The sequence below is a fragment of the Taudactylus pleione genome, unplaced genomic scaffold (genome assembly GCF_031769625.1).
Source record: "Taudactylus pleione unplaced genomic scaffold, aTauple2 ptg000451l, whole genome shotgun sequence".
Lineage (NCBI taxonomy): Eukaryota > Metazoa > Chordata > Amphibia > Anura > Myobatrachidae > Taudactylus > Taudactylus pleione.
The window spans coordinates 1,833,408-1,860,251 of record NW_028284853.1 but is presented as its reverse complement, the minus strand read 5'-3'; the positions used below and the strand labels follow the sequence as shown (position 1 = coordinate 1,860,251).

At 45.6% G+C, this 26,844-nt stretch overlaps 1 protein-coding gene across 3 annotated transcripts in view; it reads left to right on the top strand.

Moving 5' to 3' along the window:
• RAI1 (retinoic acid induced 1) overlaps positions 1 to 26,844 on the top strand; it is a 164,231-nt gene extending 137,387 nt beyond the window's left edge. For all 3 annotated transcript variants that reach the window (XM_088448134.1, XM_088448135.1, XM_088448136.1), the window contains 3 exons: positions 12,273 to 12,366; positions 13,586 to 13,635; positions 25,405 to 26,844. In XM_088448134.1, the coding sequence (XP_088304260.1) occupies positions 12,273 to 12,366; positions 13,586 to 13,635; positions 25,405 to 25,419 (159 nt within the window). In that variant the 3' untranslated portion in view covers positions 25,420 to 26,844. The remainder of the gene's footprint in view (positions 1 to 12,272; positions 12,367 to 13,585; positions 13,636 to 25,404) is intronic.

Here is a 26,844-nt window from a genome sequence, read left to right as displayed (position 1 = left end):
TTCATACATCCACACCCACTGTTTACCTCGGAATTCTGACGTAAAGAAATTAGAATTTATTTATAGAATATCTTGGCTATAATGAGGTGGTTTGTGAACAATAGATAGCTGCATGTTGCAGCATCTTTTGTTGATGTCTGACAACACTTTTTAAAGGAGAATTACCGCAGTAATATTATTGATTTCATGGTGAATGGTGCTATTGCTTGTCAGGTACAATGCTAATGGCTAAATGGCAAGTTATGCAGCACAGGACTACCTCGCCACCTAGTGACTGAAACAAGTTACTGCATTGTAATAATTTCCATCCAGGTTGTAGTTAATTCCTGTATATTTGTGGTTAGAATAATGGAGCATACACACGGTCAGATTTGTCAGACTTGTCAGATTTGTCAGATGAACGATTGAACGATTTGAACAATTGAACGATTTTTGACTGCATTAAAATGAATGGAATCGTCCAAGTCTGACTGCAAACACATCAGATGTCAGAAATCGTTATCTGACCATCGGGAACGCGCATCGTTGATCGTCCATCGTTCAGGTATGTCAGATTTTCCTTCAGATATGAACGACTGAACGATTTTTAAATCGTTATCGTTCATATCTGAAAGAAAAAATCTGACCGTGTGTATGCACCATTACCTGGGATTTTCGGTTCTGACTGTTGTAAAGAGACAGTTATTTTCAAGCTCCAGAAAAGCAAGCTTGGAGCCTTCCCTGAGTAACGGCTAATTAGACAGGTTATTGTAGGGTCTGCATCTGAGTTGGGAGCAAAGCAAACAACAGCCAGTGACTTTGGGCCTGATTCACTACAGAACGCAACTGCGAATGCAATAGCGATTTCTCATTCAGTTCAACTGCGATAGTATGCTAATCCATTGCAATCACAATGCTGCTGCACTACACAAGGGCGCCCACTTTACCTTACACACATCCATAATGTTTAGTAAGACTACGAAAAACATCGGTACAATCGAGTACCATCGCAGCCTCACGCACACTAGCACAAGCTCTGACCTTACTCAGGAAATTACTAACTTCATCCCACGCTATCAGACCTCAGGCTGCGTAGGGCATTGCAGTGGATAATTTATGCACGTCTCCGCAACGGCGTTCAAACGCACTGGCATGCCTGAGGTCACCATCTGTATTTGCAACCCTTGCATTGCAACATGGTTTGATTTACTAAGCCTTGGATGGAGATAAAGTCCCAGCCACTCAGCTACTATCTGCCATGTCACAGGCTATGTTTGAAAGATGACAGTTAGGAGCTGGTTGGCTGGTACTTTCTCTCTCTCCACTTTATCTCCATCCAAGGCTTAGTAAATAGACCCCTAAGTTACTTGCTTTTTGGTGTTTTTTTTGCTTGCTCCCAATTTAGAATCAGCCTCAATAGTCTCATGAATGGCAACACCTATGACATATCTCCAAATAATATGATGATTTGTCATTGGCTTTCCTGCTTACTTCTAATAGAAAAATGGCTTTTTACATATTTGACCTATTGCCCAAATATACGCATTAAATAGGCCCCACATACTTATTTTGCTTCATTTTTAGCAGGATAGATTTACACGGTCATTTAGGAGAAAATCATGTGCTAGTCATTATGTTCAACACTGTACACCAAAGGGCAGCACGTCCTGCATTAGTAATATGGCGGCTTATCTAATAACATTGGGCCTGATTCACTACGGATCGCTGTTCTGCTTACACGCACGCAACGCAGTTACTAATATCAGCAGTGATATGTAAATGTTTGCATTCGCATTGCGATCGCAGCCTGACCTAAGGATGCCCACTTCCCCTTACTCGCATCCGTATACTTGGCCAACATAGAGAAACAATCGGTAACATCGGACAGTTTATAAAGCCCAGACCTTACTCAGGAATTGCTTCAGTGCACGCTATGAGGCCTCAGGCGGCCTCTGGTTTCGCAGTGGCTAATTTATGCATGACCCTGCAATGCCATTGAAACGCACTGGCACGCCTGTTACCACTCCCTGTTGCCACCCACAAACGGCACTTCCGGTCAATCACTCTGCCATGGATCTGCATATCCTCTGCAATCACTGTCCCGAGTGCAGTAGCTAGTTCGCACACTGCAATGCATGCGCAGTACGCAACAATCGGCCAATGGCGTGCGTATAAGCAACTGCGTTCTTTGCTGAATCAGGCCCACAGTGAAAATATGCACCTAGTATTGTAGTTAGTATAACCTAAAACGGACAGATCTGCCAACTTTGTGAAGCGATAATAAACATATTGTAGCACTCTGCATATAGTTGGTCAGCACTATGGGGTCTATTTACTAAGCTTTGGATGGAGATAAAGTGAACAGAGATAAAGTACCAGCCAATCAGCTCCTGTCATGTCACAGGCTGTGTTTGAAAAATGACAGGGCTTATAATAAGCCGGGAGCAAAGTAGAAAAGAGCCAGTAACTTTGCACCTCAGTAAAACCATGCTGCACTGCAGGTGGGCAGATGTAAAATGTGCAGAGAGATAGGGATGGCCATCGATGGTTTACAACCGTCGATGGTTTTGCCATCAATGGGGGAGAACCAATGGATCGATGGAACAGAGCTCGGCAATGTTTTTGTTCTCCCTCCCTGGTGCCAGGACACACAGCCCTCCGGCATGACCTGCAAAGCCCCGCCCCCGACTGATTGGTCTGCTGCTTCTTCTAAAAATGGGCAACTAGATGGGCCAAGTGGTTCTTATCTGCCGTCAAATTCTATGTTTCTTCAGTCAGAGAGCAGGGATGACCATCGGTGGGCGAAACAGTTGATGGTTACCTGTTGATGGTTTCATAACATCGAAGTTAGCCACCAATGGTACCACTGACCATGATCATTGATGGTTAACCTACCAATAGCCATCCCTAGAGAGAGAATTAGGTGTGGGAGGGGCGTGTCCAAATGCACATCTAAATTGCAGCGTAAGAATAAAGCTAGCCAGTATTTACCCAACATACTAAATAACACATGTATTTGCACCCCTTGCATTGCAAGCTGCAACATGGTTTGGTCCAATTACAAAGTTACTTTGCTTTTTTTTTAAATTTATTTTTTACTTTCCTCTCAACTCCGAATCAGGCGAGTGACTTAAGAAGTGTGAAGATTGTCTATAACGAGAGACTAAAAGGAGGGACTTATTCAATCTTCTATTGAAAAATTAAATGGACTGAATAGAATATCTGCCATCTCTTTTAATTGCGTTACTGAAGCCTCAGCAGAGGGCAGGGTTACACTATAGTTAGTTTTTCTGCAGCATAATGCCCACTGACTCTACCGTATGCACAGCGCAGTGTCGGCCCTTTCCTGCCCTGACAGCAGGGGGAGCCGCCGCACACAGCAGGAGGGACTGTGAGTCAGCCTAGCAGTGCAGCGAGCTATTTTCTATTCCCCCTGGTTTGTGTAATAAATTCCTTTCACTCTGTGATTGTGTGACAAGGCTCTGAGCAGCGTGTCACTTGGCTGTATGGTGTGAGCTAGCAGGTCTGTAACCAATCAGACATTTCCTTTCATGTGTCTCGACTTGCACTCGACTGATCAAAGCTCATATCTGGTTGCTAGGGGATACAGCACGTGTATAATTTGCACCTTGTTATTACATAACCTTTTTTTGTCGGAGCTCTGAGTAGTCCTTATACATCACTATGGTAACAGCAAAGCCTGCTGGTCTTAGGTGGCATTAGCATATCCGAGAACTTCACGGTTTCACCCCTCCCCAGCCTAAGCGGAGAAAATGGTCGGATACAATAGATTTCCAGAACAACTGCTGCTTTTGCAATAATTATTATAATTACAGTGCGCCCTTTACATTACGCTGGCTTAGAGCATGAGTACAGCCCAAACCATTTTCACTGTACAAGATTTAGGCTCCTACGTGGAATATAAGATTGATAGGGCTAGGGGCTCCACCCATGTAATGATTTTTGTTTGCAATGTGGTCATAGTTGGTGACATCATTAGTTATTGCCACATGTGTAGCACATTAATGTGCCCCAAAAGATCATCTGGAGTTGTATAATTCTGACTGCACGCCCCTTATATCGCTATGTGCATGGGCATTAATCAGTCTCTTTACCATGCATGCTAGAAATCTCAAGTATCATATTTAGATTATGTGTGCACAAACCATTCAGTTGTAACATGAAATAAATCATTCAATTAAAATTCATACTGTTGCATGTGTGGGCAGCTTAAGACCTCATGCACACTAGCATCAATACGTGCTTTATATATCTGTTTTCAACACTAGTAGAAGCATGTACACGGCATGGGAATGTAATTGAATGCTTCTAATGACCACTTTTGGGTTGTGACACAGTTTTCTTATGATATGTACTTTATGAGTTTGGGGTGATCAGTAGGGCGAGTAGTTCCAGGACTTTGGGGATTAGAGAGACGAGGAGTTTGAAGACATCTGGGATTAGGAGGGTGAGGGATTTGGGGTATCTGTGAGATCAGGGGCGGGGAGTTCAGAGACATCTGTGTGATCAGAGGGGTGAGAAGTTGGGGGACGCCTGTGGATCAGAGGGGTGAGGAGTTGGTTGACGCCTGTGTGAGGAGTTGGGAGACAACTGTGTATCAGAGGGGTGAGGAGTTGGAGATGTCTGTGATCAAAGGGATGAGTTGGGAGACGTCTGTGTAATCAGAGGGGTGAGGAGTTGGGAGACGTCTGTGTAATCGGGTGAAGCGTTTAGGAAGTCTGTGATCAGAAGGTTGAGGAGTTAGGGATGTCTGATCATAGGGGTCAGGACTTGGGGTATGTCTGTGGGATCATGGGTGAGGAGTTGGGGATGTCTGTGTGATCAGAGGGGTCAGGATTTGGGGGATGTCTGTGGGATCATGGGTGAGGAGTTGGGGATGTCTGTGTGATCAGAGGGGTGAGGAGTTGGGGGATGTTTATGGGATCAGGGGTGAAGTTGGGGGATGTCTGTGATCAGAGGGGTGAGGAGTTAGGGATGTCTGTAGGATTAGAGGGGTGAAGAGTTGGGGATATCTGTGGGATCAGGGGTGAGGAGTTGGGGGATGTCTGTGGGAACAACAGTGAGGAGTTGGGGATGTCTGTGTGATCAGAGGGGTGAGGAATTGGGGATGTCTGTGTGATCAGAGGGGTGAGGAATTGGGGATATCTGTGATCAGAGGGGTGAGGAGTTGTGGATGTCTGTCGGATCAGGGGTAAGGAGTTGGGGATGTCTGTGATTAGAGGGGTGAGGAGTTGGGGGATATCTGTGGGATCAGGGGTGAGGAGTTGGGGGATGTCTGGGATCAGGGGTGAGGAGGTGTGGATGTCTGTGGGATCAGGGGTGAGGAGTTGGGGATGTCTGTGTGATTAGAGGGGTCATGAGTTGGGGGATGTCTGTGGGATCAACAGTGAGGAGTTGGGGATGTCTGTGTGATCAGAGGGGTGAGGAATTGGGGATATCTGTGATCAGAGGGGTGAGGAGTTGTGGATGTCTGTGGGATCAGGGGTGAGGAGTTGGGGATGTCTGTGATTAGAGGGACGAGGAGTTGGGGATGTCTGTGGGATCAGAGAGGTGAGGAGTTGTGGATGTCTGTGGGATCAGGGGTGAGGAGTTGGGGGATGTCTGTGTGATTAGAGGGGTGATGAGTTGGGGGATGTCTGTAGGATCAACAGTGAGGAGTTGGGGATGTCTGTGTGATCAGAGGGGTGAGGAATTGGGTTTATCTGTGATCAGAGGGGTGAGGAGGTGTGGATGTCTGTGGGATCAGGGGTGAGGAGTTGGGGATGTCTGTGGGATCAGAGGGGTGAGGAGTTGGGGGATGTCTGTGGGATCAACGGTGAGGAGTTGGGGATGTCTGTGATCAGATGAGTGAGGAGTTGGGGGATGTCTGTGTGATCAGAGGGGTGAGGAGTTGGGGGATGTCTGGGATCAACGGTGAGGAGTTGGGGATGTCTGTGATCAGATGGGTGAGTATATTGGGGATGTCTTTGGGATCAGAGGGGTGAGGAGTTGGGGATGTCTGTGTGATCAAAGGGGCGAGGAGTTGGGCATGTCTGTGTGATCAGGGGTGAGGAGTTGGGGGATGTCTGTGGGATCAGAGGGGTGAGGAGTTGGGCATGTCTGTGTGATCAGAGGGGCGAGGAGTTGGGCATGTCTGTGTGATCAGGGGTGAGGAGTTGGGGATCTGTGGGATCAGAGGGGTGAGGAGTTGGGGGATATCTGTGGGATCAGAAGGGTGAGGAGTTGGGGGATATCTGTGGGATCAGAAGGGTGAGGAGTTGGGGATGTCTGTGTGATCAGGGGTGAGGAGTTGGGGATGTCTGTGTGATTAGAGGGGTGAGGAGTTGGGGATCTGTGGGATCAGAGGGGTGAGGAGTTTGGGGATGTCTGTATGATCAGAGGGATGAGGAGTTGGGGGTTGTCTGTGGGATCAGAGGGGTGAGGAGTTGGGGGATGTCTGTGGGATCAGAGGGGTGAGGAGTTGGGGATGTCTGTGTAATCAGAGGGGTGAGGAGTTGGGGATGTCCTGTGTGATTAGAGGGGTAAGGAGTTGGGGGATGTCTGTGGGGATCAGAGGTGTGAGGAGTTGGGGATGTCTGTGGGATCAGTGCAGCGAGGAGTTGGGGATGTCTGTGATCGTAGGGTGAGGAGCTTGGGGGCGTATCTGTGTGATCAGAGGGGCGAGGAGTTGGGGATGTCTGTGTGATCAGGGGTGAGGAGTTGGGGATGTCTGTGGGATCAGAGGGGTGAGGAGTTGGGGATGTCTGTGTGATCAGAGGGGTGAGGAGTTGGGGATGTCCTGTGTGATTAGAGGGGTAAGGAGTTGGGGGATGTCTGTGGGGATCAGAGGTGTGAGGAGTTGGGGATGTCTGTGGGATCAGTGCAGCGAGGAGTTGGGGATGTCAGTGATCGTAGGGTGAGGAGCTTGAGGGCGTATCTGTGTGATCAGTGGGGCAAGGTGTTAGGATGTCTGTGTGGTTTGAAGGGCGAGAGATCTGGGGATGTCTTTATGATAAGAGGGGTGAGGAGCTTGGGATTGTGTTGTATGTGTGTGTGTGATTAGTGGGGCATGGAGATGGGGATGTCTGTGATCAGAGGGGCAAGGGGTGCATTTTAAATGTATAAGACATCCACAACATTAGCTTTGAGAAGAAAAAAAGAAAGCATTGTGAGCCAAATACATGTCTGAAAAATATGCTAAACATATATAAACATAGATATTGTGTCAATATATTATACACAACTTCAAAATTAGCTACAGGGACAAAAATAAAAGAGAAGAGAAAAGAAGAAGAAGAAAGACGAATGAAGGATAAGTGAAGGGAGAAAGGCATGGTGGGGAGAAAGGGAAGGGATAGGGGGGAGAGGAGAGACCTCACTGGTATAATCTCTCAACAAAAATGGAGATATTAGAACTCGGAGTATTTTTAAACGGTACTAATATAGTTATCCAAGAGTCTGTAAAAAAACAAATCTCATGAAGATACAAATGAATCATTAAAAGCAAACGGTCAGAACAGAAGGGCTGAAAGGCCACCTAATGAAGGGGAACTGTGTGAGGGACAATGGTAGTTATACCAAGGATTCCAAATCTAAGAAAGTAGAGGATCTATTGTTAAGATATGCAGTAATTTTCTCCTTACTCGCCAGTTACCAGATTTTATCAGTAACGAGATGTAGAGAAGGAGTATCTACACGTTTCCAATATACTGCAACGAGACATCTGGCAGCGTTCAATATTTGAACCATCAGTTTACTGGAGACCGTATCTAGAGATTCAATTGGAAGACCCAAGAGAAAAGACCAAGGATCCTTAATTATAGGAAGATTGATTACTTTGCATAACAGATTTGCAGTCATGTACCAATAGAGCGCTATTTTTGGACATGTCCACCATTTATGAATAAAGGAACCTAGGGCACCGCATCCTCTCCAGCACTCAGGAGAAACAGAAGGAAACCTCTTATGTAACCTAGTAGGGACCAGGTACCAGCGGTAAAAGACCTTATAGGCGTTCTTCACCAAGGTCGAAATAGATGACTTTGAAACAGATATATAAATATCAGACCACATCTGCCCATCAGGTGGTGGACCCAGGTCTCTTTCCCACTGAAGTTTGGACGATGGTGAAGGAGACTGCACACACGATAGGAGGAGAGAATATATAGTAGATATAATGCCCCGAGCTAGGGGACTATGATAACATAGAGATTCTAAGTTTGATAGGGAACTAAGTGGTGTGGGGCTAGATAGAGAGGACACAAAATGTCTTAGTTGAAAACATAGAAAAGGGTTCACCTCAGGGAAGTCAAATTTTAGATAAAATACCCGGTAACAACATACATATACCATTATCCATGATATCACAAAGCGGATAATTCTGCTGACCCAGGGGCTTGCACGTACCATGGATTGGCCTGGTGGAAAGGCAGGGTTATCCCATAAAGGGATAAGGGTAGAGGGAGACGAGAGGAGCTTGAAGCGCTGGGCACAATAGTCCCAGATCTGACAAGTAAAATTGAGGACAGGGTACAAACCAATGTAAGGCAATCTGGACTTGGAGGGTAGCTGAGCGGCCAGTGAGGTAGCATGATTGAGATCCGACTCTAGTTGGAGCCACCTGAGAGTGGAGGAGGGGGTGAGGTGAACCAGGCATTAGCTTGACTCAAGTGGGAGGCGTAATAGTATAAATGATTGTTCCGGAAACCCCTCCCACCATGGGTCTCCGCAAAATCGAAAAACTTGTTCTGGGCACTCTATTCCTCTACACAAAATGGAGAAACCAGGTATGTAGCTGAGCTAAAGCTGAGTCAGGAACTTTAACCAGTAATGTTCGAAACGGGTATAAAAGGCATGGGAGTATAGTCATTTTAAGGACTACTATTCGACCCAACCAAGAGATAAGAGATTGCCACCTGTGCAGGCCCGCTTTGATGGACGATATCATGGGTAGGAAGTTCTCTTGATAGAGAGTACTATAATGGTTTGTGATGAAGATGCCAAGGTAACGGATCTTATTAGGCCGCCAAGAGAATTTGTAATTTTTTTGCAACTGTGATAAGCAGGCCGGAGTAATGTGAAGAGGCAAGGCTTCAGTTTTGGACCAATTGATTTTATAACCCAACAGACGACCATAGGCATTGAGAATTTGGAACAAATTTGGCAGAGAGGTATGGGGAGAGGAGAGGGACAGAAAAATGTCATCGGCAAATATCGAGATCTTATAGTTGGATCCACCAACACCAATCCCCGCGATATCTCCGGAGGCGCGAATATATGCCGCCAGAGGCTCAATGATTAAGGCAAAAAACAGGGGCGATAGAGGGCACCCCTGTCTGGTGCCGTTCGTAATCTCCAGTGGGTCTGAAGCTAGTTGTTCATTTCTTTTTTTATGCGTAAGATACATATATGGACGGGCAGAACTTGGTTAAGCATAAACGGAGCATAGTGTAGGCATGTTAACGGAATTGCAAGTTACACTTACACAGATCCCCAGATACACCTGTTAGGAAGAGTATACATTGCGGTAGTAGACGGCGGGTCCTAGGATGCGCAATGAAGATGACCGCCACCAGCAGCTCTATTTAGCCGCTCCAGGTTGTGGCTGATTGTGTAGTGACCCCTCCGTCTGACAGCACTTAAATCATTAGCGCTGCGGCTATATTATATCAAACTGCGCCTTACTCGCATAACTTAATTGACATTTAATTTCGACTTCTGCAGGAACAAAGATTTCCATTTTGATTTTTAAAGGGGTGAACGCTGAGATGCGTCCAGCCCAGTATACACACAGCATTCTGCTTTTCTTTGTGTGTGTGCGACTTTTTCTACTTACGCTTGGCTTGCAAAGGCGCCCCTATGTGATTCAGTGCAATGTACAGTAAAACCTTTGGGCTCGCGCGCACTGATGTTACATGTTTTATTAAGAAGAGGAAGAAGGGCTACATAGCCAAGCTCAAATCTGTTATATACCAAACCCTGGGGGGAAATCGGTGGCTGTGGGATATTGTAGGAAGTGACCCGGACAAAGAAATGTCCGTAGGCTCAACTATTGGTGCCGCCGTACCGGACAAAGGCAAGTCTGACTGTCATTGTGGATCTGTTTTAAGAAACACACACACACACACACACACACACATATATATATACATATATATATATAATTTATTTTTTTTTTTTTTTCTTAAAACTTGTATTCTTTAATAAAATAATTCATCCGCTACTTATAAAGTATGGTGGTTATTAGAAACAACATATATAAAAGCAATAAACCTCCTTAGAATGGAGAAACATGGAGAGAGCATACAGACTCCACACATATAGCACCTTAGCTCACAGATGAACCCAGGACAGCATAAGTATAGTTGTAAGGATAAGTGATTAGATGTGCAAAATAGTCTATTTTGAAAATATTCTGAATTTATATCTAACTATAGGTTAGATACACTCTCTAGTAAAGTGCATCTTACAGTATCCCTATGGATTATATCCTCCGTCTTCATGGCGCCAAATGAAACACTGTCTATGCATGGCCTAACTAGTCACAGCAAAGGCAACATCATTGGATGTGAAGAGAAAATATCTATTTGGGCTGGCACCCATTGCGTAATTGCTTGTGCATGAAGCTGGCTGGCATTCCTTTTATATCTCTGCCACTGACTGATTTCCGAAAGCCAAAGAGTGTGAGGTCGGGCTTTAATGAGCAGAATAAAACCCACAGCCCCCGAGACTCCTGGCTGTTACAGAAATTGACTTTTTCCCCTTTTCTTGAGCTGAAGAATGCAAAATGTGTCCCAGATACTAACCCCAAGGGAAGCCGGAGTAGTGTGTCTAGATCTAACACTCTAAGCCATTGTAGCATTCAAATCGGCTGGAATAAACAACTAACTGTACTGTGCCTGGTATGTAATAGCAAGTTGGTGTAAGTCTCTCAGGTTCTGTAACCCATAGCAACCAATTTATTAGACTCTCTTGACGAACCCTGGCATCTGATTGGTTGCCAGGGGATACGGGAGTGGTTCTCAAACTGGGTGCCGCGGCGCACATGCAGCGATGCTATGGGTTGATGATCCAGGACCAAATTATCTTTCATGTCCGTGTGACTGACAATCATATAATGTGCGGACAATTAATTAAAAACGCTATGTAACACATTTTATTTTTGTGTTTGTCCTTGAAATTAAAGTGTTATTTCCTAATTGCCTGTGCCCCGAGAGTATAGAAAATTCGTCCTTTTCTAATCTGAAATAGGAGCATAAAATGTCCTGAGTTTGAGGGGAATAAATACCATTTTCTGTACTTTTGAGACATAAGCTATCAGGAAACAGCACTTACTACCCAAGGTCAAAAAATGTGTTACATAGTGTCATTTATGATCCGTTTCTCAAAAAGGAACCTTTTGGCCTAGGGGTGTCGTGAACAAAATACGCCTCTCAAGTTTTGTCCAGACTCAGGGGTATATTTACTAAAGGTGTTGCTCATAGCAACCAATCCTATTATATATCGCATTTATCTAGCACCTTCTAGAAGATAATAGCTAGAATCTGATTGGTTGCTATGGGCAACATCTCCACTTCTAAAAACCTGCACTTTAGTAAATATACCCCAGAGCGTGGAAGCTGCTATAAGTCTGGTATTAACGTTTAGCTGTAGGTAAGTACCTGCAGCTTCTGTCATAGAAGAAAAGCGCTGTTTATTTGCATATGTATGCTCAACAATAAGTGTACAAATTACATATGTGCCCTCATGCACCCGGCCTCAATACGCCATGCGGCACATAAAACCGCCGCATGTGGATTGAATCGGTGCAGTCTCGTGAAGCGGTTTATCACATTCCTTTGCGACTAAGATGCATTTTCAGGGGAAAAGATGCTTGGCGCAAGCTGTGTCAGACGGGACTTGGCGCGCCGAGGGGTTGCTTGGCGCGAGAGCAGCAATAATGCTGTAGCCTCATTTTATACTTTGCCCACGGGATGACATGAATGTCGCTTTTAGCATTTTTTTTATTCTTCCCCTCCACAAAGTAGGCGCCTATGTTTCCAGGTAAAATTAATCCGCCGTACGTGACGGTATGTATTCCAGGGAAGGCGATAATATGTTTTCCACAGTAAACCGTAGATTAAGCTAGTATGTTGCATTTCACAGACCAGTCTGCAGCTTAGGATGCTGGGTAGCAGGGATGTAATAGTGATGAATTGCCCGTCTGCATATCTTATTATTGTGCTTTTGAGCTTGTCCTGGAACGAGATGGTCGGTATAAAGTGTAAAAACTGACTCTCCCCTCTGCCTTGCAGCTCTGTCCTAGGTGTCAGAAGCTGGGAGCAACCGTGGGATGCAGCCACAAGGGATGCACACAGACCTACCACTACATATGTGCCATGGAGGCAGGTGAGACCAGCAGACCCCTGCATTGCATTGTGGGTGTTGTGGATTGACTTCAAATGCAAATCGTTTACTCATTTTTACAGTCGCACCTTTTAGAGGTGTTTTCTATAAAGTCGCTTTCCTACGTACTTCTAGCTAGCACGTATAAACGGTATGCACAACAATTTATCATCGGTTCCTGAGGCACTGATGACCTTACTGTGGCACAAAGTCAAAGTAACCAACAAAATGGCTGGCCACGTTGCAGCTAAATCATGACTGGGTTGTGTTTCTGTAAGATGGAACTATTTTTCGCACCAGAAAATACTGGCGTTGAATAATAATTTGTCCAGTTTGATGTATAGCAGCCACGTCATGTCCCTGGAGGAAGCATATTTAGCCCGTGACCACCCTTGGTAGCCCTCTGCCCTGATTTCCAGGAAATGGCCGCCTCTTCCTTTATCATTGCCTGCCTGCTGCTTCCTGAACTCTCTGTAGGGAAATGGGCGGCATCAGGCCAGAAAGCTTATTGAGACCACATTTCATGCTCAGCTCCCTTTGACCTAGGAAAATTGTTCCTGCGTGTGTTAGAATTGTTCTTTCTGTGACAAAGTTTAATAAAAACCCATTAGAAGCATGGAAACCTTGTGAATCTGTCTCGTTCGCTTGCATAGAATGAGGCAGGCACTATAGAGGGAATGACCGTAATAAAAAGAGGTGCAAGAGTGAGCAACTAAAAGTAATTATTGATTTATTAGCATGGAAAATGTCTTATACATCAATATATACTCATGGTGATGAATCTTAAGTTGTCAGCGGGCTAATAAATTGGGGGTTAGGGGGTGCTTAGTGACAGAGCCATAACTACACTTTTTGGTGCCCTGTGCCAGAAAGAGCATTGGCGTCCCCTCATTTTTCAAAGGGACATAATGCACCCAAAAAAGGGCCATGGCCTCATGGGGAAGGGCCAGGGAAGAGATAGGGGAGGCCAGGAGATGCTGGGGATGAAATAAGAGGAAGCTACAAGCAAGAATGATAATAAACAGAAATTTGACAGGCCCAAACAGCGCCCCCTGACCTGTGGTGCCCTGTGCGATGGCACCGGCCGCACTACCCTAGCTACGGCCCTGCTTAGTCATGTGATCTGAAAAGCCTTTGGCACAGGGGGGTTTATGTGACAAATGCCCATTTCATTATCAGATTCAGAGATTTATGTTTAATTTGTTTTCCCTATTCATTCTAGGCTGCTTATTAAGTGAAGAGAACTTCTCATTAAGATGTCCCAAACATAAGGTATTGCAATATTATTATTATCTTTTATTCATATAGTGCCACCAGGCATATGTACAGTAGTGCCGTACAGTGATAATTACAAAAATACAATGTGACACATCCGGATTTTGTACACGGGTCCATCCTGGCTGAGACCCCTTTCAGACTGGCGACCCGACCCGGGTCCATGAAGTCACCTCCGTCACGCGCCGAGCTGGCACTTGGAGATGAGATCATTTCCAAGCACTGGCTCTTCCTATGCTGTGAACGGGACCCAAGTCGCATTGACCGAGGTTACCCATTTACACTGCTCCGCGAGCCGGGTTGAACCCGTGTTCAACCCTGCTCGGTACCCGGGTTGATATGCAGTATTGATCGATCCGATAACTGTAGCACTCAATAATCCAGTGCCCTGGGAAGGGCGGACGGAAAGGACGAAAGTCGTTGACTGTGAGTAGGAGCGCACTGGAGATCAAGGTTAATGAAAGAAGGTGGAGGGCCCTGCTTGTGAGAGCGACAGAATACTAATGAGGCAGGTGGTGAACCCGCTAGATGAGGATTACATTGGCCTTTCTGCATTGACATTGAGTAACATTGAGTTCTTATGTTGCATACATTTGGCCTGACCAATTAACGTTTATATCTTACAAACGACCATCCTTGTGTGGGGCCAAACGCGCTACAGATCAGGACAGCCTTACCTAATGAATGGATGACTGCGGGTCCAGCTGTAATAGATTTAAAAGAAAAAATGACAACATACAAAGAGCAACATTAATTTGAATAGGGAAATGTTAAAGTGGAAATATGTGGTTTTACTTGAGGATACCCCTGTTTGTTTTTAGACATGATCAGTCATTTAACAGCATGGCTGTAGTGTTCTGTGAGATGCGCGGTACTGACATTGCTCTGTGAGAAGCGCAGTACTAACATTACTCTGTGAGAAGCACAGTACTGACATTACTCTGTGAGTAGCGTAGTACTGACATTGCTCTGTGAGAAGCACAATACTGACTTTGCTCTGTGAGAAGCACAGTACTGACTTTGCTCTGTGAGAAGCGCAGTACTGACATTACTCTGTGAGAAGCGCAGTACTGACATTACTTTGTGGGAAGCGCGGTACTGACATTGCTCTGTGGGAAGCGTGGTACTGACATTACTCTGTGGGAAGCGCAGTACTGACATTACTCTGTGGGAAGCGCAGTACTGACATTACGCTGTGGGAAGCGCAGTACTGACCTTACTATGTGGGAAGCGCAGTACTGACATTGCTCTGTGAGAAGCACAGTACTGACTTTGCTCTGTGAGAAGCGCAGGTGCTGACATTACTCTGTGGGAAGCGCGGTACTGACATTACTCTGTGAGAAGCGCAGGTGCTGACATTACTCTGTGGGAAGCACGGTACTGACATTACTCTGTGAGAAGCGCAGGTGCTGACATTACTCTGTGGGAAGCACGGTACTGACATTACTCTGAGAAGCGCGGTACTGACATTACTCTGTGAGAAGCGCAGTGCTGACATTACTCTGTGGGAAGCGTGGTACTGACATTACTCTGTGAGAAGCGCAGTACTGACATTACTCTGTGGGAAGCGTGGTACTGACATTACTCTGTGAGAAGCGCAGTACTGACATTACTCTGTGGGAAGCGTGGTACTGACATTACTCTGTGAGAAGCGCAGTACTGACATTAGTCTGTGGGAAGCGCGGTACTGACATTACTCTGTGAGAAGCGCAGTACTGACATTACTCTGTGAGAAGAGCAAGTACTGACATTACTCTGTGAGAAGTGCAGTACTGACACACTATGAACCAGTAACCTTACTGAGGCACACTGGTAACCAGTAACCTTACTGAGGCACACTGGGAACCAGTAACCTTACTGAGGCACACTGGGACCCAGTAACCTTACTGAGGCACACTTGGAACCAGTGATATTACTGAGGCACACTGGGAACCAGTAATCTTACTGAGGCACACTGGGAACCAGTGATATTACTGAGACCTGCTGGGAACCAGTAACCTTACTGAGGCCCACTGGGAACAAGTAACATTACTGAGGCACGCTGGAAACCAGTAACCTTACTGAGGCCCACTGGGAACAAGTAACCTTACTGAGGCACGCTGGAAACCCGTAACCTTACTGAGGCACACTGGGAACCAGTGATATTACTGAGACATACTGGGAACCAGTAACCTTACTGAGGCCCACTGGGAAGAAGTAACCCTACTGAGGCACGCTGAGAACAAGTAACCTTACTTAGGCACGCTGAGAACAAGTAACCTTACTTAGGCACACTGGGACCCAGTAACCTCACTGAGGCACACTGGGACCCAGTAACCTCACTGAGGCACACTGGGAACCAGAGACATCACTGAGGCACACTGGGAACCAGTAACCTTACTGAGGCACACTAGGAACCAGTAACCTCACTGAGGCACACTGGGACCCAGTAACCTTACTGAGGCACACTGGGACCCAGTAACCTTACTGAGGCACACTGGGACCCAGTAACCTTACTGAGGCACACTGGGACCCAGTAACCTTACTGAGGCCCGCTGGGAACAAGTAACCTTACTGAGGCACGCTGGAAACCAGTAACCTTACTGAGGCACACTGGGAACCAGTGATATTACTGAGACATACTGGGAACCAGTAGCCTTACTGAGGCCCACTGGGAAGAAGTAACCCTTACAGAGGCACGCTGAGAAACAGTAACCTTACTTAGGCACGCTGGTAACCCGTAACCTTACTGAGGCATGCTGGGAACCAGTGATATTACTGAGGCACACTGGGAACCAGTAACCTTACTGAGGCACACTGAGAACCAGTAACCTTACTGAGGCACACTGGGAACCAGTGATATTACTGAGGCACACTGGGAACCAGTAACCTTACTGAGGCACACTGGGACCCAGTGACCTTAGTGAGGCACACTGGGAACCAGTGATATTACTGAGACATACTGGGAACCAGTAACCTTACTGAGGCCCACTGGGAAGAAGTAACCCTACTGAGGCACGCTGAGAACCAGTAACCTCACTGAGGCACACTGGGACCCAGTAACCTCACTGAGGCACACTGGGACCCAGTAACCTCACTGAGGCACACTGGGAACTAGAGACATCACTGAGGCACACTGGGAACCAGTAACCTTACTGAGGCACACTGGGACCCAGTAACCTTACTGAGGCACACTGGGACCCAGTAACCTTACTGAGGCACACTGGGACCCAGTAACCTTACTGAGGCACACTGGGACCCAGTAACCTTACTGAGGCACACTGGGAACCAGTAACCTTACTGAGGCCCTCTGGGAACAAGTAACCTTACTGAGGCACGCTGGAAACCAGTAACCTTACTGAGGCACACTGGGAACAAGTGATATTACTGAGACATACTGGGAACCAGTAGCCTTACTGAGGCCCACTGGGAAGAAGTAACCCTACTGAGGCACGCTGAGAACCAGTAACCTTACTTAGGCACGCTGGTAACCAGTAACCTTACTGAGGCATGCTGGGAACCAGTGATATTACTGAGGCACACTGGGAACCAGTAACCTTACTGAGGCACACTGAGAACCAGTAACCTTACTGAGGCACACTATGAACCAGTAACCTTAGTGAGGCACACTATGAACCAGTAACCTTACTGAGGCACACTGGGAACCAGTAACCTTACTGAGGCACACTGAGAACCTGTAACCTTACTGAGGCACACTGAGAACCAGTAACCTTACTGAGGCACACTGGGACCCAGTGATATTACTGAGGCACGCTGGGAACCAGTAACCTTACTGAGGCACGCTGGGAACCAGTAACCTTACTGAGGCACGCTGAGAACAAGTAACCTTACTTAGGCACACTGGGACCCAGTAACCTCACTGAGGCACACTGGGACCCAGTAACCTCACTGAGGCACACTGGGACCCAGTAACCTCACTGAGGCACACTGGGAACCAGAGACATCACTGAGGCACACTGGGAACCAGTAACCTTACTGAGGCACACTAGGAACCAGTAACCTCACTGAGGCACACTGGGACCCAGTAACCTTACTGAGGCACACTGGGACCCAGTAACCTTACTGAGGCACACTGGGACCCAGTAACCTTACTGAGGCACACTGGGACCCAGTAACCTTACTGAGGCCCGCTGGGAACAAGTAACCTTACTGAGGCACGCTGGAAACCAGTAACCTTACTGAGGCACACTGGGAACCAGTGATATTACTGAGACATACTGGGAACCAGTAGCCTTACTGAGGCCCACTGGGAAGAAGTAACCCTTACAGAGGCACGCTGAGAAACAGTAACCTTACTTAGGCACGCTGGTAACCCGTAACCTTACTGAGGCATGCTGGGAACCAGTGATATTACTGAGGCACACTGGGAACCAGTAACCTTACTGAGGCACACTGAGAAACAGTAACCTTACTGAGGCACACTGGGACCCAGTGATATTACTGAGGCACGCTGGGAACCAGTAACCTTACTGAGGCACGCTGGGAACCAGTAACCTTACTGAGGCACGCTGGGAACCAGTAACCTTACTGAGGCACGCTGGGAACCAGTGATATTACTGAGGCACACTGGGAACCAGTGATATTACTGAGGCACTCTGGGAACCACTAACCTTACTGAGGCACGCTGGGAACCAGTGACATAACTGAGGCACACTGGGAACCAGTGACATAACTGAGGCACACTGGGAACCAGTGACATTACTGAGGCACACTGGGAACCAGTGACATTACTGAGGCACACTGGGAACCAGTGACATTACTGAGGCACACTGGGAACCAGTGACATTACTGAGGCACACTGAGAACCAGTAACCTTACTGAGACACACTGAGAACCAGTAACCTTACTGAAGCACACTGGAATCCAGTGATATTACTGAGGCACACTGGGAACCTGTAACCTTTCTGAGGCACACTGAAAACCAGGAACCTTACTGAGTCACACTGAGAACCAGTAACCTTACTGAGGCACACTGGGAACCAGTAACCTTACTGAGGCACACTGGGAACCAGTAACCTTACTGAGGCATACTGGGAACCACTGATACTACTGAGGCACACTGGGAACCAGTAACCTTACTGAGGCACACTGAGAACCAGTAACCTTACTGAGGCACACTGGGAACCAGTAATCTTACTGAGACACACTGGGAACCAGTGATATTACTGAGACCTACTGGGAACCAGTAACCTTACTGAGGCCCACTGGGACCAAGTAACTTTACTGAGGCACACTGGGAACCAGTGATAGTAAGGTTACTGGTTCCCAGTATGTCTCAGTAATGAGGCCCACTGGGAACCAGAGACATCACTGAGGCACACTGGGAACCAGAGCCATCACTGAGGCACACTGGGAACCAGAGCCATCACTGAGGCACACTGGGAACCAGAGCCATCACTGAGGCACACTGGGAACCAGAGCCATCACTGAGGCACACTGTTTACCAGAGCCATCACTGAGGCACACTGGGAACCAGAGCCATCACTGAGGCACAGTGAGAACCAGTAATCTTACTGAGGCACACTGGGAACCAGTGATATTACTGAGGCATACTGGGAACCAGTGATATTACTGAGGCACACTGGGAACCACTGATACTACTGAGGCACACTGGGAACAAGTAACCTTACTGAGGCACGCTGGGAACCAGAGCCATCACTGAGGCACACTGGGAACCAGAGCCATCACTGAGGCACAGTGAGAACCAGTAACATTACTGAGTCACATTGAGAACCAGTGATCTTACTGATGCACACTGGGAACCAGTGATAATCTTGAGGCACACTGGGAACCTGTAACCTTACTGAGGCCCACTGGGAACCAGAGCCATCACTGAGGCACAGTGAGAACCAGTAACATTACTGAGTCACATTGAGAACCAGTGATCTTACTGAGGCACACTGGGAACCAGTAAGCTTACTTAGGCACACTGAAAAAGAGTAACCTTACTGAGGCACACTGGGATCCAGTGATATTACTGAGGTACCTTGGGATCCAGTGATATTACTGAGGCACACTGGGAACCAGTGATATTACTGAGGTACCTTGGGAACCAGTGATATTACTGAGGCACACTGGGACCCAGTAACCTTACTTAGGCACACTGGGAACCAGTAACCTTACTGAGGCACACTGAGAACCAGTAACCTTACTGAGGCACGCTGGAAACCAGTAACCTTACTGAGGCACACTGGGAACCAGTGGTATTACTGAGACATACTGGGAACCAGTAACCTTACTGAGGCCCACTGGGAACCAGAGCCATCACTGAGGCACAGTGAGAACCAGTAACATTACTGAGTCACATTGAGAACCAGTGATCTTACTGAGGCACACTGGGAACCAGTAACCTTACTTAGGCACACTGAAAAACAGTAACCTTACTGAGGCACACTGGGATCCAGTGATATTACTGAGGCACACTGGGATCCAGTGATATTACTGAGGCACACTGGGAACCAGTGATATTACTGAGGTACACTGGGAACCAGTGATATTACTGAGGTACCTTGGGAACCAGTGATATTACTGAGACCTACTGGGAACCAGTAACCTTACTGAGGCCCACTGGGAACAAGTAACAGTACTGAGGCACGCTGGAAACCGGTAATCTTACTGAGGCATTCTGGGAACCAGTGATATTACTAATGCACACTGGGACCCAGTAACCTCACTGAGGCACACTGGGACCCAGTAACCTCACTGAGGCACACTGGGACCCAGTAACCTCACTGAGGCACACTGGGACCCAGTAACCTCACTGAGGCACACTGAGAACCAGTAACCTCACTGAGGCACACTGGGACCCAGTAACCTTACTGAGGCACACTGGGACCCAGTTACCTTACTGAGGCACACTGGGAACCAGTAAAGTTACAGAGGCACACTGGGAACCAGTAACATTACTGAGGCACACTGAGAACCAGTGATCTTACTGAAAAACACTGAGAACAATGCAGAGCACATATATATATATAATCGTTCCGTGAATGCAGGCACTCCCATTCAGTGAGTGAGCGCTCCCAATCCTCTGGCCGTGGTGCTCACTCGAAGAAGGCAAATAGTAAAGCAAAAGAGTGTCACTCTCCGGACTTGGAGGAAATAACATCAGTAATATATCAGTCTCGTCACTCGATTCTCAACGTTTCGAGTTTATTCAAAACTCGTCATCTGGACATACAATACAACAATAATCCTCTTACCTTTATACCTCTTATCTCCTCCGCTGCCGGCTCACTCGCAATGACCGGTAAATGCCGATGACATCACAGGAGTCGGTGCGTCGCCTAGGCAACCAAACGCACAGCCCCTGTGAAAGTAAGTAGCTAAAGTGAATACACAAACATATATAAAAATGTAAAAAAATATTTAGTGATCTAAGATGAAGCACTGGCTACGTTCTCAGTATTTAACAACTGAACAATCAGATATCAAATTCTGTATAGGTATACACTTACTATATCTAAATCTAATTAATGACATGTACCTGAAAAGAGAGCATAGGAAATATACCATTGGGACACACCAGTCCAATCTGTATATTAAATAGTCAACTCTATGTAGCTATGTATTAACAAAAGTGATGTATATAAAAAAATATACAAAATATATGTGATATATACAGTGCTACATCCATGAAAAAGAGAGACCTACAGCTGTTAGGCATCTGCTATGTCACGTATAAAATACAAAAGGACCATGATGATTACAGCAAGGAACGGATGGCTCTACACAGGTCTGCAATTAGAATAGCAGTGAGTGGCAGGTCGTCGGAGCAACCAGTGGGCAGACATTTTGTGGGAAAGAAACACAATATGGCCAATCTGAGACACATGATAATTGATCATGTTCCAGAGAGTCCCCGTGGAGGAGATCGACATAGGGTTTTGTTACAAATGGAAACCAAGTGGATACATCTACTTGATACAGTTAAACCAAAAGGCCTAAATGACCATCTTTCTTTTTCAGCACTTATGTGATTGGCATTAATCATTTATTGTGGAGTGGTCTATTATCTTGATAGAAGACAGCAGCTGTACTCTTTTACTTGGTAATAATGTCATATTCATGGTTATGATATATAGGAATAGAAGCGCTTTAATCATCATGGTCCTTTTGTATATTTTATACGTGACATAGCAGATGCCTAACAGCTGTAGGTCTCTCTTTTTCATGGATGTAGCACTGTATATATCACATATATTTTGTGTATATATATATATATATATATATATATATATATATATATATATATATACACACACACACACACACACACACACACACACACACACATCACTTTTATTAATACATTGCTACATAGAGTTGACTATTTAATATACAGATTGGACTGGTGTGTCCCAATGGTATATTTCCTATGCTCTCTTTTCTGGTACATGTCATTAATTAGATTTAGATATAGTAAGTGTATACCTATACAGAATTTGATATCTGATTGTTCAGTTGTTAAATACTGAGAATGTAGCCAGTGCTTCATCTGAGATCACTTAATATTTAAAAAAAAAAATTATATATGTTGGTGTATTCACTTTAGCTACTTGGTTTCACAGGGGGGGTGCGTTTGGTTGCCTAGGCGACGTACCGACTCCCGTGATGTCATCGGCATTTGCCCGGACATTGCGAGTGAGCCGGAAGCAGAGCTGTCTGGTGTCAAGCACAGCAGGGGAGATAAGAGGTATAAAGGTAAGAGGATTGTTGTATTGTATGTCCTGATGACGAGTTTTGAATACACTCGAAACTTTGAGAATTGAGTGACGAGACTGATGTTATTTCTTCCAAGTCTGGAGAGTGACACTCTTTTGCTTTAATATGTATGTATATATATATATGTATGTGTATATATATATATATATATATATATATATATATATATATATAGTGTCAATGTGAAGAGCTACACTCACTGCCAATGAACCAGATTGGGGTGCTCCAATATAGACACAAGGGTCACAATTTAAATCCAGAAAGCTGGGCACTCACCATGTCTTGAAGTGAAACACATTTTATTACTCACGTTCATCAATACAATCAGTCGACGTTTCGGTCATTGTAGACCTTTTTCAAGACAATACAGCACCATAGTAGCCAGAGAAGCCCATGATTCAGCCCATGGCTACTATGGTGCTGTTTTGTCATGAAACGTACAGCAGGCAATAATTAGCACACCAGTCCAGGACCTTGGTACAAGTATCTGCATCTGGTTTTATTTGAGAGCACAAAATAATCAAAAAATAAATCCTAGCCTGTCCGGCTCTAACTAACATATAAATCCCTCTCTCAAGATGGAGAAACCTAGTGTCCAGCTCTCCAAACCAGCATTTACCACAGCACTTACAGTACAATCACAAGCTATGGTCTCTCTTTCTCTGCAGGCCTCAACTTGCTTCCCAGGCAGCGAGAGGCTGACCAGAGAAACTGACCCACCTTTTATCAGCCTCTCACTGGTGGTCTGGCAATCAAGGTGGCTAATTAGCTAACAGTCAACCAGACAGAAGCTAGGATCCTGGGGCATATATTTATATCTCCCCTTGACAACTTTCACAGTGTTTTTGTCACTCAATACATCAGTAGTAGGGAAATTGATGGAAACACTCTTAAAAGAAAGAGTCGTAGATTATCTCAAATCCAACAATTTGCAGGGTCCCAAACAGCATGGATTTACTGGGGGGAGATCATGTCAAACAAATCTTATTGACTTTTTTGACTGGGTGACTAAGGAAATAGATAAAGGGGGGGCCATAGATATAGCTTATCTAGACTTTAGTAAGGCTTTTGACACTGTTCCACATCGCAGACTGTTAAATAAACTGGAAAGCATGGGATTGGATGAGTGCAGTCTCAAGAGGGAAATGTTACCAGTGGAGAACTTCAGGGATCTGTACTTGGACCAGTGCTTTTTAATATATTTATTTGTGATATTGCAAATGGTATTGAAGGGAAACTATGCCTTTTTGCAGATGACACAAAGGTATGCAACAGGGTAGACACACCAGGAGGGGTAAAACAAATGATTGATGATCTAGGTAGACTAGAGGAATGGTCAAGAACGTGACAACTACAGTTTAATGCCAAAAAATGAAAGATCATGCACTTGGTCTCAAAAATTCAAGGGCTAGATATAGTATTAATGGCTCTATACTGGAAAGTACTGTAGAGGAAAGGGACCTAGGAATCACTATTTCAGGTGACTTACAGGCGGGCAAACATTGTAACAAAGCAATGAGGAAGGTAAGTCAGATGCTTGGTTGCATAGGGAGAGGAATCAGTAGTAGCAAGAAAGAAGTGATAATACCACTGTATAGGTCATTGGTACGTCCTCATCTCAAATACTGTGTTCAGTTCTGGAGGCCAAATCTCAAGAATGATATTAATACATTAGAGACTGTACAAAGAAGGGCAACTAAAATGGTGCAAGGCTACACCACAAAACGTACCAGGAAAGACTAAAAGATCTTAATATGTATAGTTTGGAGCAGAGAAGGGAAAGGGGGGACATGATAGAAACGTTCAATTATATAAATGGTTTTAACAAGATAAAGGAAGAATATTTGATCAGTCGCATATTAACATAATATTCCAAAAGCACCCTCTGGTGATTAGCAGTAGGAATAATCTTGGTCACATTTTAATTTGTGCGGGAAATAAATAATTCCCCGTTAGTGAAGTATTCAGACACAAGTTTTAGTCCATAGAATACAATACAAAACAGGGCAAACATATAAAGAGGAAAATATATAAAGGCCTATCCTAATTTAATGACAGTATAGTCCATATGTATGAGAGTCCACTTTAAGAGGAACTATGAGCCGAGTCCCAATGTGTTTCGTCTATTAAATGCTTCTTCAGGGGTAACCATGAGTCCCTGGTGTCATCTTAATATACCCTCCATTATAGGGGAGAGTTAATTGAGCAATTGGCGCAATTTGTTCACATTTAGCGCACTGTGCATGCGCAGTACAGACCGGGCGTCATCCGTGTACGTGTACCATAATGCCTTGTGCGGTTCGGACTGCAACTATTGCCAGTATCTCCTACACCAGGGGTAGCCAAGCCTCTCCACGAATTCATGTTTTCCAGAGCACCCAGCAGGTGCACAGGTGTGTGCATTACTCACTAACACATTTTCAAAGATCCACAGGTGGAGCTAATTATTTCACTTGTGATTCTGAGAGACCTGGAAAACTTGCACTGTTGGTAGCTCTTGAGGACCAGGGTTAGCTACCCCTAACAGGCACATATATTTTATCAACCCCTACAGAATTTATATATTCAAAAAATATATATATGTGTCTGTATAATTTGTATCTATATAAATCAGTGGTTCTCAAACTCGGTCCTCAGGACCCCACACACATTTTCCCGCTCACCCAGCAGGAGCACAGGTGTACTCATTACTCACCAACACAGTTTAGAAGATCCACAGGTGGGGCTAATTATTTCACCTGTGATTCTGTGAGGGGACCTGGAAAAGGAAAACATGCACTGTTTGGGGTCCTGAGGACCGAGTTTGAGAACCTGTGATGTAAATGATACAGCCTACGTTTACATGTAAATCTGAGGTAGCATCAATTATATAGAAATTAATTTTTTTCCCGCTTCCTTCCCTATATATTCCAGGAATATTGCTGTGTATATTATGGGGCTGTCCTTAGATTAATAATGACATATACATCATTTTTTTCCAGTGGCCCTTTGAGTATCGTGCTGTTTGTGAGCTAACAGTAATTTTGAATCCATCTCTTCCAGAGGCACCTGGTGTAATCATCTTCATAATAGACAACCACCTTCATCACACCTCAGATCTTTCATTCACCCCTCCGCACCGTCCCAGCGCCCGGCAGGGGAGAATAAGCTGCCTGCAACCATCATAGCCGCAGCGGAAGTGCTGCATCCCAGAGATGGCGGGGCAAGAAACATCCAGTGGACACGACTGATCCTGTGGCCCACTTACATGTCTCCAAACCAGGGATCTCACCTCGCTCCCATGGAACAGCACGGAGGGCGCTTGTATCGGTGACAGCACCCGGCCATTAACTCCTCATCTGCACTAACAGTGTCATTGGATTCGATTAATGTGTGATTTTCCGTTGCTGACGGGTCTGGTTTCCGGGATATTTCGTGTGGCGGAATGGGACAAGCCCATGTTTGGAGAGCTCTTAAATAATCACTCAGTAAAATCACCGTAAATTCATTTGTACACAGCCGTTGCCAACCTGGCACAGATTAAGTGCAATGTTCAGTATTTGTAGTGTTCCAATACCCGGCTCAACCTACTGGCACCCTTGCAAGGGCCGGAGAAGGACGCAGTTCGCTGGCAAGATGGTCGACAAAATGGCTCCTGGAACGGTCACTTATGTTGTGTTTGCGTCTCTGTCTTTGTGCAGCTCGAGGAGATTTCTGCAAGAAAAAGACAGATTACTGCCAAACAAAATGGGATTTTTGAATGTAGACCCCAGCTGTTGTGTGTTACATGTACTAAGACTACATCACTGATCTAATCTTACAGTCCCCAGTCATAGCTCTTATCACAGTGTCTTAATTTGTCCTTCTTTGCTCTCATCGGCCATGTGGACAGCCCTGATACACCTCCCCCCACCCCCCTCCCCTCCTGCCCCACTGCACCGCGTTCCATAAACCGGTGCATCTCATCCACCCAACTCCTGCTGTGTCTCACCTATTCTGGTTACTTTTCAAAAAGATTCTGGAGCGGAGCTCATTGGCAGCCACAAACTGCTGTAGGAGCTGCAACTAATAATGCGAGGCCCCTCCGTGCCAACACCTGAGAGGTCAGCGGACCATTAAATCACGTCATAGCGCTGCCTCGCCACGGACGCGCAGCCCTGCTGTACATACCGAGTGTTCGACAGTCAAAGTATGGACAATGCCTCATTTTATGGTGTGTGTGTGTGTATATATATATATATGTGTGTATACATATGCGCATATATATATATAATATATGAAGACTTTAAGTGTTTAACCCCGTAGCTGCTGGAAGGCCTGCAGACGTGTGTCTGTGCACGCTCCCCTCGTGCCGCCGGAGAGTTAAAGCTAGTGTTCTTTTTAGTAAAACTGCTTCACACTGAAGACTGTGTGTACCGAGCTTTCTAAAAGATGTTTATTTTCTTTAAGAGTAAAAGAGGCTATTGGGAATGTCAATAAAATCTTCAATGAACCGTTGACACA